The sequence below is a fragment of the Carcharhinus amblyrhynchos genome, chromosome 10 (genome assembly GCF_965287045.1).
Source record: "Carcharhinus amblyrhynchos chromosome 10, sCarAmb.v2.hapA, whole genome shotgun sequence".
NCBI lineage: Eukaryota > Metazoa > Chordata > Chondrichthyes > Carcharhiniformes > Carcharhinidae > Carcharhinus > Carcharhinus amblyrhynchos.
The window spans coordinates 61,747,349-61,765,476 of NC_137333.1; the positions used below are offsets into that span (position 1 = coordinate 61,747,349).

The 18,128-nt window shown below is 41.5% G+C and overlaps 1 protein-coding gene across 2 annotated transcripts in view; it reads left to right on the forward strand.

Moving 5' to 3' along the window:
* LOC145348985 (PC3-like endoprotease variant B) overlaps positions 1 to 18,128 on the forward strand; it is a 709,624-nt gene that overhangs the window by 345,739 nt on the left and 345,757 nt on the right. For both annotated transcript variants that reach the window (XM_080197162.1, XM_080197161.1), the window contains exon 6: positions 6,555 to 6,663. In XM_080197162.1, coding sequence (XP_080053288.1) covers positions 6,555 to 6,663 — 109 coding nt within the window. The remainder of the gene's footprint in view (positions 1 to 6,554; positions 6,664 to 18,128) is intronic.

Genomic DNA, 18,128 nt, shown 5'->3' on the forward strand with positions numbered 1-18,128 from the left:
TAGCCTGACAACCAGACAAGAGATAATAATTCAAAAGCAAATTTACCGAATATGTGTGATTTGATTAGAAAGAGCCATTTCGTGAAGAAAAATCTTGCAGGCCAAAATCTGCAGTACTGCTGGGGGGTGGCAGAAAGGACATATTGTAGGACCTACCCAGGAGTATTCACTGGGTCTTAAAAGAGGTGGACTCTGGCAGAGCTGAACAGGACAGGGATTCCCCATAGAAATTCTCATGTTCCTTGCATGTTGGAACATCAGTAAGCTGCTATGCTGCATGAAGGCAAGTATGTGCCTGCCAGAGTGGAAGTGGGATCCATCTGAGCAGCTAGACCTGGAACCCACCACCTTAGGACTGATTTGATTTGATCTATTACTGTCACATATATTAGTATGCAGTGAAAAGTATTGTTTCTTGCATGCTATACAGGCAAAGCATACTGTTCATAGAGAAGGAAAGAAGAGGGTATGGAATGTAGTGTTACAGTTATAGCTAGAGTGTAGAGAAAGATCAACTTAATGCAAGGTAAGTCCATTTAAAGCTTTAATGGCAGGAGGGAAGAAGTTGTTCTTAAGTCAGTTGATACATGTTCTCAGCTTTTTGTATCTTTTTCCCAATGGAAGAAGGTGCAAAAGAGAATGTCTTGGATGTTTGTGTCCTTAACTATGTTGGCTGCTTTTCCAAGGCAGCAGGAAATGTAGAAAGAGTCAATGTATAGGAGGCTAGTTTGCATGATGGACTGGGCTACGTTCACAACTCTGTAATTTCTTGTGGTCTTGAGCAGAGCAGGAGCCAGACCAACTATGATACAACCAGAACTGATGAATTTTTGAATGACCTTTAGGTTGAGGAGGAACTGTTCTGTGACAAGACCAGACCAAACCATCTTCCTCTGGGATTCCTAGCCTCTTCCCAAGACAGGTACAGGAAATGTTTCCCAACAGGCTACATAAACTTTTAATGGATCACCTGGAAAGTGGATCCAGGTTTACACCAGGATCAAGAACCCACATGATGCCCCTTCCGTGTATGCAGCATTTTATTGTTACAAATACTTTAGCAGGAATACACTGATACTCTGTGTAAAAGCAGGTGCTACAGACTTGTCAATGTCTTTATTATGTTCCCTTTAATATAATTAAAAGAAGCATAATAAAGATGTATTACTGTTAAAGCAATTCTTAATGGTCGCCTGGTAATGCAGTAATTTGATGCATCAACACACCAAGCCACAGAATGGTAGACAGTGTACCCTCCTGGGATGTCTCAGTGATGTTGCTGTCTCAGCTGGAATAAAGGGGTTTCTAATTGTTATCCTCTGAAGGAAATTTAATGAATGGTGATTGTGCTTTTTATTTTACCAGTGGACATGGGTTACTTGCCACAATTTTAAATTGTACCTAAAGGCCTGTAAATTCACAAGAGCTAACCTGCCATCTTGATAAAATCCAGAATCCCGAGAGAGAGATTTTGGAGGAGACCAACTAGGGACAGCAGGCAGGCTCCAGGACTTTAGGAGCCAATCTTCCATTGTCCTAAATGGGAACTGCCAATGTAGATGGGAGAGCAAGAGGGTGTCTCAAGATGGAGATGCCTTCTGAAGACCTTTCACATTTTCAAAATAAAAAGTGGCCATGGCAGCCAAGCTTTCATTGCAGAGGGGAAAGCCATCCACATGATGGCCTGTGGCTACAACTGTGATGCTCTAGCAATCATGGCTGCCGGGGGTTGGTTAGGGCTAACGAATGGAGATGTTGGTAGACACGGCCCAGTCTAGCTGGCGGAAGGCCACCTACATCCATCAGCAGAGATTTGGATTCAGCTCACCTGACATCTGGAAAACTAGATCAGTCAAAAGAATACCCATAGTAAGCTCTGTATTTGGCCTAACTTGCAACCTGGCAGATAGCTATCAACCTGCCTACCCCTACCTGCAAAAGCAACCTCCAAAACACTTCTCAGACATGTACATAGTGGCAGAGCAGCAGATTCCCCAGTCCTGCAAGATTACCCAGCATGGCCATCTCTGCGGCTTCTTCCACTGATTCCCCACCCTAATCCCAGCAACCGGGGAGTGGGGGGGAACATCCAAAGATGAGATGTAAATGTAAGTGAGTTGCTCCATTGTTCCAGAGATTTCAGCAGTTCCTGGTCAAAGTTGCATTGGAAAACAAAGAGAGCATTTGCAGAGTTCAGGGACATGACATTGCACAGAATGACTAAAAGGCTAATCTTCTTCAGGGACCTGTAGAATTTAGAGCTTAGCTGAGAAATTCGAAAATTGAAAAGAGTTTGTTTCAAAAAATTGCAGCAAATGTTATTGAAATGAAAATCTGTTTTGACAAAGAACAAAGAAAATTACAGGACTGGAACAGGCCCTTCGGCTCTCCAAGCCTGCACCGACCATGCTGCCCGACTGAACTAAAACCCCCTACCCTTTTGGGGACCATATCCCTCTATTCCTAACCTATTCATGTACTTGTCAAGATGCCCCTTAAAAGTCACTCCCCTGTCTGCTTCCACTACCTCCCCCGGCAGCAGTTCCAGCCACCCACCATTCTCTGTGTAAAAAAAAACTTGCCTCATTCATGCCTTTTAAACAGTGCCCCTCGCACCTTAAACCTATGTCCCCTAGTTATTGACTGTTCCACCCTGGGAAAATGTTTCTGACTATCCATTCTGTCCTTGCCCCTCATAATCTTGTAAACCTTTATCAAGCCACCCCTCAACTTCCATCATTCCAGTGAGAACAAACCAAGTTTCTCCAACCTCTCCTCATAGCTAATGCCCTCCATACCAGGCAACATATAGGTAAATCTTTTCTTTGCTCTCTCTGAGGCCCTACATCCTTCTGATAGTGTGGCGACCAGAATTGAACACCATATTTCAATTGTGGCCTAACTCAAGTTCTTTTAAGCTGCAACATGACTTGCCAACTTTTAAACTCCCATGTCCAGGCTGCTGAAGGTAAGCATGCCGTATGCCTTCTTGACTACCTTTTCCACTTATGTTGACATTTCTAGTGACTTGTGTACCTGTACACCCAGATCCCTCTGCCTATCAATACTCATAAGTATTCTGCCATTTACTGTATATTTCTGATCTGACATTTCCATGTTGGAAATACAAGATATTGTAATTAATTTTAAAATGTATACATTTTAACAGACCAAGATTCCAGAGCAAACATGAGCTTTGATAATTTGCAGAAAACTACTTGACCTCTAAGTTAATTTCCTTCATTGCTTTACTGAGTCATTAGGAGCCCTCCAATATTTCATTCATGTACTTCCTTCAATTCTACAAGTTTGATTCAATGTATATAGTACATTTCCATGTGCACCTGTAAGTTCTAGATAGCACCAGGAACAGCAATTCTTGCTTATTCTCCTCTCCCTAATCCAGATGGTTGTAATAAACTGGAGTTTTCCTGTTATCCCTGCTTAGCTCAACCAAGTCAGTATCAACTAGTGATTAAAAGTTTATTTATTATTGTCACAAGTCGGTTTAATTAACACTACAATGAAGTTACTGTGAAAATCCCCTAGTCGCCACACTCCGGCACCTGTTTGGGAACACCTAAGCGAAAATTTAATATGGCCAGTGCACCTAACCAGGCCATCTTTCAGTCTGTGGAAGGAAACCGGAGCACCCAGAGGAAACTCAGGCAGACGCAAGGAAAATATGCAGAGTTTGCACAGACAATGACCCAAGTTGGGAATTGAACCTAGGTCCCTGGAGCTGTGAGGCAGCAGTGCTAACCACTGTGCCACCATGCCACCCCTACACTTGCTCTCTCAGAGAGGTAAGTGTTAGGGATCTGGTGTGGTTAATGTGGCAATCTAGAAATTGGTGTGCATGCTGTGCCCTTTCTTTGGGAAACTAAGTGGCTTCCTAAATTTTGAATTTGGCAATCAAGAAGAACACACCAACTAGAGGCATATCACTCACCAAATTGCATAGGCAAGACAAAAATCACTGTCCCCTGAAACTGGCCTTAGCTACTTTGAATCTGCCAATAAAGGGCCCACTGCTTGTTTAAAGTTCTCAGTATGATATTGGATTGCCCTGAAGCAATCACCACTGCATGCCGAAAAAATTAGATGTACAGATGGTTGAACAGGAGTTTCTGAAAGAAACTGCTGCTGGCTCCTATCAACGAGGTAAATATTTTTGAAATAATTACCGGAAATACTTTCAAGCAGAAATGCTCCTCATTTGACCTCTTCAGTTGATCTACTGCTTGTCAATATTATTGGCAATTACATTGTTAAAGTTTAATGGTAATTCCATTATTAAACAAGTGATGAATATTTGTACATCTAGAAATGGCGATAGTTTTTTGTAATTGTTTTTCAAAAGAATATAAATGGGGATAGCTGGGACACTGATGGGGTGGAAGAGCACTAACTCTGTCCTAAGTCAATAAACTCTGTCTACATGGAAAGTCTTAGTTTTGATTTCACCAACTGGCTTGGTTCCACATTATACTATCAACTATCACTTACATAATCCTATCTGACCTTCCCTGTTACAACCAGCTGGTACACACCCTCCCGGCCACAAGTACTCTCCCAACCCAATCTGTCCTCCCCCCGACCTAATCCTTTGCCTCTGTCCTATTCTTGGTCTTTCCCCTTTCCGATGGCATCCCCTTCCTGGATGGCATTTAGTCCACCATCGTATTTGGGTGCCATATTGAAAAGACATCCAACTGACCTATTGAAGAAAGAAAGCGAACCTCCTAAAGATTTAGATAGCTGGCCACCCCCAGGAAAAGCTCAAAAAGTTAACAGAGATGGGGCTTGAACAAACCCTTCTCTACTTTAATTGACCTCTTTAGGAGAATGGGCAAAATTGGAGGCCCCTGCTTTCCCTTGCCCCCACAGAGATCAGAGTTGCCCGAAAGGGAAATGAAATTTTAACTGCACAATGTTGCCACTCTTTTTTCCTTCTGCCCAGCTCCCTTCCAACCTAAATCAAGCCAAGGAAGTCTGGCCCCAGATTAACCAATGGGTGATGGTGTTGGGTGATTTCATGCACCCTATTCTGGCTCTTAAAAATTCTGGAGGAAACTTGTCAGTATTTTTGGAAAACACAACAGCCATCTATCCTAGTTTTTGATACACTGTTGTACCTGGGATGTCCATGAGTTCCAATAGTAGGCTCAAAAATTGACTGAAAATAGGCTACTTCCCATCTGTGAGAAATATGGAGTTTGTATTGACTTATTACATAGCCACCTACATAGTCAGTTAGATGCATTTTCCAAAGCTTCTGATAAAAGAGCACAGACAAAGCAATTGCTAATGATTAACTCTGATGCTGAACATTAGTCTTGGCATCTGTCATTGATGCCTGCTGTCTGTTAAGGGCTCAAACTCACAAAGCATCTAATGACTAACTAATGACTTAGGTTGGAAATCTGCACCGCAACTTGATAATGAAGAGGTGACTTGGTCAAAATCTTTAGGATCCTAAGCGGGTATTAACAGAGTGGATGTGAAAAGGATGTTTCCTCTTGTCAGAGAATCTAGAACTAGTGGTCACTGTTTAAAAATAAGGCGTCACTCATTTGAGACAGAGATGAGGAGAAATTTCTTCTCTGCATCTCTGGAACTCCCTTCCATAAAAGGCAGTGGAAGTAGTGTGTTTGAATAATTTTAAGGCAGAGTTTGATAGATTCTTGATTAACAAGGGCTGAAAGGTTATTGGGGAGGGGATGAAGGGTTGAAGTTTCATTTCAATCGACCATGTTCTTAGTGAACGATGGAACAGGCTCGGTGGGCCAAGTGGCCTACTTCTCCTAATTTGTATGTTCATAAGCTGGGCAGTTAAAATTTGCAAGGACTCTCTTTGTTCAGGGTATTGGGATATGCCATCTGTTTCTGGCCACTCCCTCCCAGCTTTGTTCCCACCTCACCAATAACCAACCCCATACCTGAGTTAAAATTGAGCCCTGTGAAAATACTTACCCATATTGAAATTCTAAATATTTTTCCCAATCATTAAGAATTAGAGTGCTGTATATTTTAAATCTTAATGTTTTGATCATGTAAAATCCAACACAAGTGCAGCAATTTTGTCAACTTCATTATTAAATATTGTTTTAATGCCTTTACAATTTTATTTGGATTTTCCTCTGATTGACACTCTTTCACATATTTACAGTGCAGCCACCTATGTGTATATGCTTATTTCTAATTTACTATGTTGAATCAAACAAAATCCATGATTATTGTTCTGTAATATGATTGATACAATGGATGTAGATGCAAGATGTGTATGAGTTTTGTGAAAACCTAGTGCGGTATTACATTAATACTGGCACCACGCGTGTAGAATATTAGATAAACTTTCTGTGATGGCAAGCTAGGCGCAATTGTACTTTTCATCAGAATCATTTCAAGCACTTTGAAATCTCTTGATTGCCTTGGGGAGATTTTAGTTTTGTTCAAGAAAACCATTTTTGCAATTCCTGTCATCTCTTCTCAAACTTCCTCAGCTCTGGTGTTCCAAAGCATCTGTGAAAAGTTATTATTTTTCTTTACAGCTCAACACTGGCCAGACCAAAGGACCAAAGGGATTCGATATCAATGTGATGCCGGTTTGGGAGAAAAATATAACTGGCTCTGGAGTTGTCGTGACAATCATAGATGATGGTGAGTAATCCTCTTTCTAAAGTGCAGCCACTTGAGTTCATCTCTTTTCTCCAAACAAGATGTTTCTGGGGCTTATCATTGCGGATTAAAGTTGGATGCGCTAAAATGGCCATGAGCGGAAAATTCTATTCCGATAACTGCCAGGTAGAGTGAATGTGCCGTAAGGTGAATATTTTAATATTTATTAACAATCCGCAATCTAGCCCCATTCCAGAGACAATAGGCAGGATTTTCCAGCCACGCTCATTCCAATGCTGGAAAAACCCACCCCAGGTCAGTGAACCTTTGCATGGTCTGTGTTCCACCCACTATGATTCCCATGATGGGCGGGATGAAAATTCCACCCAAAATGTTTCAAACACATGTCAGGATAGGAACCTTAATCCAACAAGTTACCTGCAGCTACAAAGCATACTTCGTAATTCAAGCATATTGTTTGTCCAAAGTGTTAAATCTCTCATTTTGGAAAATAGACTCCCATTTTGAACATGAGAATATTTGGGAATTATTTTAGAACACCAATGAGTGTAATGGACATAAGGCACACTTCTGTTCAAAAAAGCTCTTACACGCCATTCATTAGCATTCTTAGCTTTTCTTACAAGTAGCATAAACACTCTCTATGCCAGGTGCTTACTGGATTTGCCACAAAATATGAAATGGAATAGAGAGACGCACCTAAACTATGGAATTGCAATTAAGTAAACTATACAGGCACGTATGAAACTCCTTCACCAGAAACACCTGGATTTCATTGTATTACAAAGGGCATAGATCCAAAGGTCAAAGAAGAATTTTCAGTTCGTAATGCCTTTCATAATCTCAGGACTTCCCAACCATCAGAGTGTTTCTGACGTTTAGTCAACAACCAGTTTGCACAGAGCAAGGAACCACAAACAGCAATGTGATAATGTCAGCTAACAAATCATGCTATGTTAGTGACATTGGCTGAAGGGTAAGTATTGGCTAGAACAAGAGGAGAGAACTACCGAGCCACAGCTTACACCTATATAGGTCTACCCCCTGAACAAGTGCATGCTTTAACTGAGAATAGAGCGTCACAATTAAATGATTTCTTCCAAAGTCTCTCGTCTCAGTAGAAGTTGGAGGACATGACTGAATTTTAATTTTGAAACTGAGAATGAGTGGATAGTTTTCACAAGATTGATTTATGTTTGGATCATAATTAACCATGTAAATCAAAACAAAATCATATTTTATTGCTAGTTATTATTATGTATTATAATAAACACTGGTTTTCTTTTAAGATATGTTGGCTCTAGAATTCCTGGGACTTGAAGAGGGCAGTGTTGTGACAAACTATCATGAGGTGGACTGGAGTTGGGGCAGACCCCGGATCTGCTCGGGTTCACTCTTTAGTGATCCCATCACAAATCCCAGTCCTTTTCCGTGTGAGTCCAGAATATGGCTGCATTTAAATGGACACCAGGGACCTGGTTGCACCTGGGTGTCCTCAGGCTGGATAAGATGGGCCAAATGGCCTCTTTCTGTGCTGTATCTTTGCTATGGTTCTATGACCCTGTGAGTACTTTCTGTTCAGCATTACCTGTGGATTGAAGGGGTTAATTCAAGTTCTCACACTCATTTTCAGCTAAGCAATTAATTGCAGAATGACCAATTCCATTCCCAAAACGACAAAAGGAAGAAGAACATATTCTTTATTGAATCACAACCCCTGTCCTACAGAGTCCTGTGAAACTGAATTCGACAGTGAAATTCCTCTTTGTCACATTTCCTCAGACAGCCCTAATTGCTCAAGTCACCTGTTTATAACACTGAAGTTATCCTGACGTAGGATTCCCAAAGGGATTTCTTACAGGATCAAAGATTTCAGCACTGTTTTGGTGGAAGTTCTGCACTGGCCCAGATCTGCATACAAAATCTGTCCAGGAATTCCAGGGTCCTCACTTTAAATTAGAAATTCTTGACTGGATAAGAATCGATTATTTGTTAAAAACATGAAGTATCCAGTTGCTGCAAACCCGATCATTCAGGGAATGTAGTTAACCAGTGTCTTCGTGTTCGTGGGAGGTATAATGTTGCTTTTACTCTAGTAACTTGTAAGCAAACCCACTGTAACAGAGGAACAGAATTTTTATAATATGCTGGGGGACAAGTTTTGTATTACTTTGCTGTTCATAATGAAATTGTAAATGTATCATTTATACTCATACTGACAGTGGCGCTAAAGAGGAACTCTTCCACTTCCAGAGCTTTGAATAATTACATTTAGGTGCAAGGAAGAAATTTGCGGGAATGCGATATTTTGAGATTGTGGGGGTGATTGCCCAGAATTTGGTAATGTGTCAGTTCGGGCGAGAAAAATTGAGTGATTCCTGACCTAATTTTTGACCAAGTCTTGAGCCTGATTAACCAAAACTTTTGTGGCCACAAAAATCACACCGTGCTCGCCTCAACCCTGTCATTTCATGTTGCCAAGTACAGTGGACCCATACACCCAGTGTTTCATTCCTGTGGACTGTGAGAATGGCTGTGCTATGTCTCTCCTACTCTGAGGACACAGTAAAAAAACCCTGCTGGAGACGACTCCAATCCCCCAACCACTCCTCCTGAGAACCTGTTTATGGAAGGAACAAATCCTCCCCTGCCCTGCCATCCATCCAGCATACAGTGGTTCAATTTTACATCTCCACCTGAGCAGCAGAGACCCAAGGACTGTCAAGTTGCTGATTGGCTGTCCATCTCAGCTGTAAGATGAAAGTGAAAACCAGGCCACATATTTAGAGGGGCTGCAGTGTCTGAGATTATTTACTTATTCCAGCTTTGATGAAGCTCATGATGAACCCCATACCTGTTCATTGGCTGGGCACACATACCTCTCTGTTAGGCAGGAGTCAGACATGTTGCTGAGGATGAGAGCAGCATCGCTTTGTCCTTGCTGCAAGTCACCAAGTCAGCCCAATGGCTGCAGCTCCCGGCCGTTGAAAATGTGCAACATAACAATCAGATAATGCTGGCTCGGTATCATTGGTTTGACCTTACACCCACTGTAGGAGACCTCACCACCTGCTACACCCGCTCGTCCCCGAAACGAGAAGCAATCAGGGCTCATCACTAATTCTGGCCCTGTTCACCCCAGCATTCTTCCTCCTCCTCCTCGCCATCATCAGGCCACTGCCCTCCTTAACATCTTCCTCATCTGAGGACATCTGGCACTCCCCTTCTCCTCCAGATCAAGATTGTCTCCTCTCTGCAGTGTTAGGTTGTAGAGAGCACAGCAGACCACAGTAATGCAGGAGACACACTGGGGGCCGTACTGTAGGGTTTCACAGCATTCACCCCCCCCAAGTGAGAGGGTTTTTATGCCTCCTGAGCTCTCCATCACTGATACACCACATTCATACTGCCTTGGCAGCCCGGCCTCTCCCAAAGCAAGGTTCCAGGACCTCGTGACAGCACCCAGTACTGTCCCTCTGTTGTGACCGCTGTCGCCATGTTCACATTTATGTCGACCTGCTGTACATGGGGCCAGTCGGAGCATTTAATGCAATATCCGGAGTGAATGCTCACTAATGATGTAATGATGCATTCAAATTAGCTTTCCAGCATATTTCATATCACTCCGCCAGTGAGGTTGGTCAAAGATTGGAAAACGCGATCTCCACAGAGAGATTCACATTTTTCCGAACTCTCCCATTTTGTGCCTGCACCGCCATTCCTGCAAACGGAGAGTCTGGGCTCAAGATTCCACCTTATACCTTTTCAGGTTGTTGCCCCATCAAGTGATTGTAATGATTACAAACCATGGTCTGTGCAGAGAACAGGTTCGTTGAGCTGATTGTCTTATTCAATGCTTTGGGCGCAACTTTACCGCCTGTTCATACTATGCTCCCGCTGCATTGAAGACAGAGAATTAGGCAACAAAATAAATCTCTGTTCAGTGTGGTGGGATGGGAATATCCTGCTGGCATGAGCGATTGGAAAGTTCCAATCTTTACCTTCTTTGAATAGATTTGGTGCAATAAAGTGAGCAGAAATTGGGCAGTGGTCCACTTCTCTGTAGTTTCACTCATCACGTCTGAGAATGCAGCATCAGGTGTCTAAAGGTTACCAGTAACTACCGGGGCTAAATCACACCACGTGAGGATCTGGGTTCCTACGTTCTTAGACTTTGAACTTGAACTTAGAGGACAGGAATTTTTCCAGCCGCACTTGCCACAAAACAGGAAAATCCTGCCTGAGGTCAACGGACCTTTGCATGATCTGCCCCCCACCCACCTGCTACAATTCCCGTGGCAGGCAGGACAGGAAAACTCCCCCAGAAGCTTAGAAGTTTTAGTGAAAAGAACTGTTGTGGGCTTGTTAACTTGTTCCTTAAAAACAAGTTTACTGTTACTCTGTCCCACAGATACATTTAACAATGTAACCATTTAGCACTTGATAAACAAATGCATTGAATACCAATTTCTATTCCGCTATTTTCCAGCAAAAAAGTAATAGTGCAGAGCGAGAAACTATAAATTATGGAAAAAAGTAGTCCATTTTGTCATTGGGTGATTTGTTTGCAGCATTGAAAGGAAAAGAAGTAATCACAGCTAAATATGATATTATTTGCAGTGATTTTGACCCCACTCAAGAGTTTAGCCTTGATGATGAACCTAGTCCATGAATTCAACACTCCACTTTTGTTACATCCAGTGTCACTGCTTTGTTTCTTCATAGTTGTAAGTAAAAAGCAAGCGTCGTCTATCTCACTAACTAATGGATTTATTGCTATTAATGTTACATTTACAATCAATTCTAATTATTTCCATTTCACTTCAAAGCAGGTTATTCCACCAAAGCTTAACATAAGAACCAATTATATATCTTCGCTATTGTCATTTTAATCGGGTGCATTAGAATGCATATGAATTGTCATCAGCTTAAAAAGCGCTATACAAATCTTGATGATTATTGCAATGCTATAGTTTCCCCTGTGTATGGTAACTGTGTGAGTATTCACAAACCTACAATTCATAAAGCCTACATACATTTAGGTAAACAGAAAAGCAGGTCAGTGTGGAGTTATCTGAAATCAAATCAGAAAGTGCTGGAAGTACAGAGAGAGAGAGCTTGGTATTTGGGATGTTACATAAGAACCGATACAGTCAAGCTGAAGAAGCCTATTTTATTATTAGTCAGGTAACTTAAAGGTTTTTCTCCAGTCTGTGGATGCCTGTTGTTATGGAATGCCCCATTCAAAACATGAGTTCACCTTTGTCTTTCAGAAACAAGCACCTCAGTGTTTCCAACTTTTTCTATTTTTGTTAATGCAAGTCGAATATTTTATATCTCTTAACAGTTTATCTCCTGTATAAAATCTAAATTGCAAGTTTCTTTGTCAGTCACAATGACACAGCGGTTAGCACCACTGCCTCAGCACCAGGGACCCAGGTTCAATTCCTGTCTTGGGTCACAGTCTGTGCAGAGTCTGCCCGTCCTCCCTGTGTCTGTGTGAGTTTCCTTCAGTTTCCTCCTACAGTCTGAAAGACATGCTGCTTAGGTGCATTGGCCATGCTAAATTCTCCTTCAGTGCACCCAAACAGGCATCGGCGTATGGCGAAAAGGGAATTTTAACAGTAACTTCATTGCAGTGTTAATGTAAGCCTACTTGTGACACTAATAAATAAAACAAACAGCCCTCTTCTATAATTTTGCCTATTCTTTACAGTCTGTATTTTTAAAGCATTTTTCTAAACATTCCAATGTTTTCCTAACTTATCTTCATAAACTTCAGAAATGTGACCGAAAGCTTTGTACGTTCACAAATAATAATATAAATCAAAGCAGAAGATGTCTGTCTTCTTGCAATTTCCTTTCGAATAAGAAACCAGATGTCCTTGGCATGCTGAATGAGCTTTTCATCTCCTTGAGGTTTTATTTAAATGTCATAAAATAAATGTAACTTTAAAAAAAGTTAGAATGTTTAGGTTTCCCATTGCCCTGTGATACAATCTGGTTTACATTGATTTAGCTACAGTGAAATAAGATTTTATTTAGGAAAGTCAAAGTTTCTTTAGCAAATGTGGGTGAATGTCTTGAATCCTGAACTATCAGAAGTAGTGATCTCTCAGAAATCGTGCAGCTCATAATATTAAATCAGGCACTGAATGCATTATTGGTGATAATGAAATGGTGGATGGATTTATTTTTGTCCTGCATCTTACATGCCATCAAACAGCTTGATTACTTTCCTTCTGGACTCCTTCATATATCCTAATTCTTCTCATACTAAGCAAACCCACAAAAATTGTGCAGGTCCATATCTATTAGTTTCCTGTGTGTAGGTGTCCATGAGACACATAATTGGGGAGCAGCACAGTGGTTAGCACTGCTATCTCACAGCACCAGGGATCCGGGTTCAACTCCGGCCTCTTTCCATGTGGAGTTTGCACATTGTCCCTGTGTCTGCATGGATTTGCTCTGGTTTCCTCCCACAGGGCGGGTTAGTTTCAAGGGGACCAGCAGGGTAAATACGTCAGGTTACGGGGATAAGGCCTGGACGGTCAGTGCAGGCTTCATGGGCCAAATGGCCTCGATCTGCACTATGGGGATTCTATGATAATTCTTCCCAACCATAGCAGACACTCCCTCTGCCATTTGTAACGTCTGACTGTGCAAAGTGAACATGTCAATGTTCTTTTAAAAACCCTTTGTCCTTTACTTAAACTATTCAAATCATCTCAATGGCAGAGTGAGATATTTCAAATGAATGCATAAATGCTTAATTTACTAATATCTCACAGCTATCTCAACTCATTTATGTTGCTTTCCCATCCCGAGTAGTGGTTTGTGACTTAGTGCCTCTACCCACAGTAGTGGAAATCAAATAGCGGTTGTTTATTTTTGTTGAAAGCCAGATGTCTGAAAGGAGCTATTATTAAAGACATGCAGCAAGGAACTTTGAATTGAGGTTTGGATTGTTGGTTGCCCAGTGAAGCAGCTGCAGGGAAATGCTCCCGCCAACTTCGAAAAGCAAAATATCTGCAGGCAGTGGGTGCACAGATGCCAAAGCATTAAAAACCAGTGAAGAAAGATCACAGTCAGCATCAGGGGCTAGGTAGATTGGAAGTGAAATGTAGCAAAATGAAAACCAGCACGATGGAACAACCATATGTCCTGCGGACACTCACGACGATGGAAGTCCATCCAACACATTGATAATCATCCCTACGCAGACACCAGATAAAAATATTGGCACAAATACTGCGCCAGGGCCATAGAGTCCATAATAAGTTGCAAATATTGCTAAGTATATAAATAACAAGACATTGTGGAATGGTTCCACTCCAGGAGGAATCCAATAGGCCCCCCTACGGTGTAGTAGGAGGCCATTCAGCCCATTGAGTCTACACTGACAACAATCCCACCCAGGTCCTGTACCCATAACACCACTTATTTATCCTGCTAATCCACCTGACACTAAGAGGCAATTTAGTATGGCCAATCAACTTCACCCGCACGCACATCTTTGGACTGTGGGAGGAAACTGGAGCACCCAGAGGAAACCCAGGGAGAACATGCAAACTCAACACAGACAGTCACCCGAGGCTGGGATGGAAACCAGGTCCCTGGCACTGTGACTATGCCACGGTGCCATCCTTGTGTTTCAGCTCACCCAGGCAACTTTTAGAAAGTGTTTAATTCTTCCCAAGTGCCCAAACAACATATATCTCCAGCTGTCAGGAAATAAAATGAGGAAGAAAATAAGAAAAATAAATCAATAACTCCAGTTATCTCCTTGAAGGGTAGCAGGGCAATTTAGATTTAATGGGCCATGAGTTGAGAAGTTAAATTTAAAGGGTTGCAGGGGAGAAGAGTTAAGATAAAAGCGAACACCTGTGGGAAATAATTAAGATAATCTTCTGATGCAGGTTGTGATAAATAAGGATGCCCAAAAGAAATAGAAAGTAAAACAAAACCCCAAGAGAGGTAGAAGGGAACACCTGGGATTAAAAAAAACTTAAAGATAGTAACAAGAAATCTAAGAGAAATGCAACTAAAATGGAAATCATGAGAATGATTGTTATCGAATGTTTACAAATAAAAGAGCAAGATACAATAGAGGGAGGAAAAGATGCAAAAACTATTTTTATAAGTAATCTGAAGAATTATTGCCTGAGAAGGGGAAATACAGAAACAAGGTCTAACTGAAATAAAATAGAGCCATAGAGGCTGGTTGATAAGATGCTGACCTAAAATGGTGAATACCATTTGATTTGACAAATTTTCAAAATTCTTCTGCTGTAAATAATGTGCCATTATCTGACACTAAAACCTTTGGCTTGCCATGGATGGCAAGAATCTGCCTCAATTTATCAGTGGTGGCTGTAACCATCGTAGATTTCATTAATTGGACATCCAACCATTTGGAATGTGCATTAACCAAGATGAGAAACATATGTCCCTGAACGAGCTTGCATCGTCCATATATATTCTTACCCATGGCCTACCTGGCCATTCCCAGGGATGCATATTAGCCAGTGGTAGCAATGCTTGTTGAGCGTCACAGTTGGAACAATCACTGACCATTCTTTTGATTTCTTTCTTTTTGATGCCTGGAAACCAAACATAACTTTGGGCTAGTGCTTTCAACCTGCTTTGCCCTGGATGTGCGTTGTGCAATTTCTGTAGTGAAGATTGTCTCCCTTGGGATGGCACTATAACACGAACCCCTCACAATAACATATCATCCTCACATGTTATCTCCATTCTTCTCTGCTGGTAAGGTTTAAGAAGCTCTGCACCATCTTATCACCGTCCTTGCGTCACCATCTTCTTAACTTTTGATAACACTGGGTCTTATTCGATACAAGTTTTTATTGTTTAGCTGAGACAAGCAAAGTCTATATCAGGTGTAGCACAAGCACTATGTCTTGCAGAACCAGTAGTGAAGATACTGTTTGCGGCAAAGGCAAATGGTTGAGTACATTTGCATTTGATATTTGTGTTCCTGGGCAATGCAGGAACAATAATGTTCCGCCATTCATGACTTCCTCTTAAGAAGCGGGTTGATGGGTTTTTGATGAGAGAGGGGATTAAGGGTTATGGGGAGAGGGCGGGAATGTGGAACTGAGCCACGACAGATCAGCCATGATCTTATTGAATGGCGGGGCAGGCTCGAAGGGCTAGATGGCCTACTCCTGCTCCTATTTCTTATGTTCTTATTATGTTCTTACTCTGCGCAAACGTCTTTGTATACTTAGTTCACCAATTGATCTATTGCCCTTTGTCTTAAAAACAAAAATTAGAAGTTGTCTTTGAGTTTTTTCTTTTTTTCCAAATTCTCAAGTTTGAAAAACAGGAAGGTGTCCATGATTTCCTGTAGTAGGAAGCGCACACTGTACATGGGTATTCCTTGTTGCTGCCGTTTAATTCCTGACCACAGGCTACCTCCACTCTCAAAGTACTATAAATGTGACAGATTTTACATTGTTCTTGTTTTCTTATTTTGTTAAAAACATACGCAGGATCTTCCAGTCCTGCCTGCCACTAGGATTTTCCGGTCCCACATGCTGCCGAGACCTCCCAATCCTGCCTGCCACCAAGACCTCCTGGTTCTCTCAAAAACCAATGGAACGTCCACTGGCCTGCCACTATGCCACAGCGATGAGAAAATCCCAGCCTATTGTTTTAACTGCTTTTGATCCTTTGTACCTGGAAAGGTTGAGGATTTCTGGTGACTCCATCTAGTGACTCCCATTGTCAAGTATGTTTAATCTTCACGATTTCACTGTCTGTGACATTTTGTTGGAATGTAAACCTCATGATTGGCATGACTTTACTGCATCAAAAGCATCTATAATGTAAACAGTACCCTATCTAAAATTAAGGGTATGCTTATAAACCCCATTTCAGAATAAGACGACAAGGAAGAATCAGTGAGAACAGGAAAATTATGTTAATTGGGGATTCAAACCAAACAAAAAGCAAATTTTGTTTGATATAATCAAGATGGAGAGTGATAGATTTTTGATATTAAGGGATCCAAAGGGATATGAAATGAGTTTATGAAGGTGAAGTTAGAGTCAAAGATCACACTTGTTGAATGGCAGAGCAGTTTTGAAGAGCTGAATGGCCAATACCTGCTCCTGTTTCTTAAAAATTGGGAAAATTCAAATGGACTAGAAAACGAAATAAAGAAGAAATATGGTCCATATGCATCTCATTGGGATAAAAGAGAAATTGATCATTAGGAGGAATACAAATTATAGAAACTTATGAAAAACTGCTCACAGAAGCAAATAAAAATCTGGAAAGATGCGAAGATGCAGAGGCTAAACATAAGAATGGAAAAAATCAGTCCCTTAAAAATAAATGGACAGTTAGCGAAAAGGTGAAAACCAAATCCAATACAAACACGCTTGAAATGAAGGATGAGCACGAAATTGTAAATGCTCGAAATGAAAACTTGTTCTAAGTATTTACAAAGAAGAAATGAGCATGAGGTCCTTCCAAACAAAGATACCCCATGTGTATCGATGGGTGGAATTCTCCGATTTTGCCTGTACCCCCCGCCCCCCCACTGCCAGTAAGAAGGGCGAATTTGGCACTCTGCCAAAGCTTCATTCACTGCAGCAGTACTGGAGAATCCCAGACATGGCTGAGGTCAGAAGTTTCCAGCAAATGACTTCACTACAAATGGGATCAAAATCCTGGCTTAAAACAAATGAAGCTGAGGAATAGATGGTATTTATCCCAGCGTGCTAAGAGAAGTTAGGTGGGAGATCTGTGAGCCATTATTATGAAAGAATCAATGAACTCTGGAGGAGGTATCAGGGGACTTGAAGCAAGCTAATGTGTTTATATTTAAAAAAAGAACAGTTAGCAACTACAGATCCACTTATCTTAATCAAATGTTCTATCAGTTAACAATCAGCTACAAAATCTTGTTAACATAAAGGTAAAAAAGAAAGATCCTGCCTTGCCTTCTTTGAAGAAGTGTTAACCAAGGTAGATTGTGGTCAGTTCTCTGATAGGGTATCATAGAATCCCTACAGTTCAGAATGAGACCCTTTGACTCATCGAGCCTGCACTGACAACAATCCCACCCAGGTCCTGTCCTATCTCTGTGATCCCATACATTTACCCTTCTAATCTCCCTGCTGACATTAAGGAGCAATTCAGTGTAGTCAATCAACCTAATCTGCACATCGCTGGAGTGTGGGAGGAAACTGGAGCATTCAGAGGAAACCCACACAGTCATGGGGAGAACATGCAAACGCCGCACAGTCACTCGAGGCCGGAATTGAACCCAGGTCCCTGGCACTGTGAGGCAGCAGTGTTAACTACTATGCCACTGTGCCACCCCAATATATTATGATTTCCACAAGGTTCTTGGCAAAGCTCCGTAATAGTGGCAATTGAAGTTTTAGCAAATCAATGTAAATCCTGAGACTGGATGGAAAGCTGGTTAAACAGTTGGTAGTAAGTATTTATTC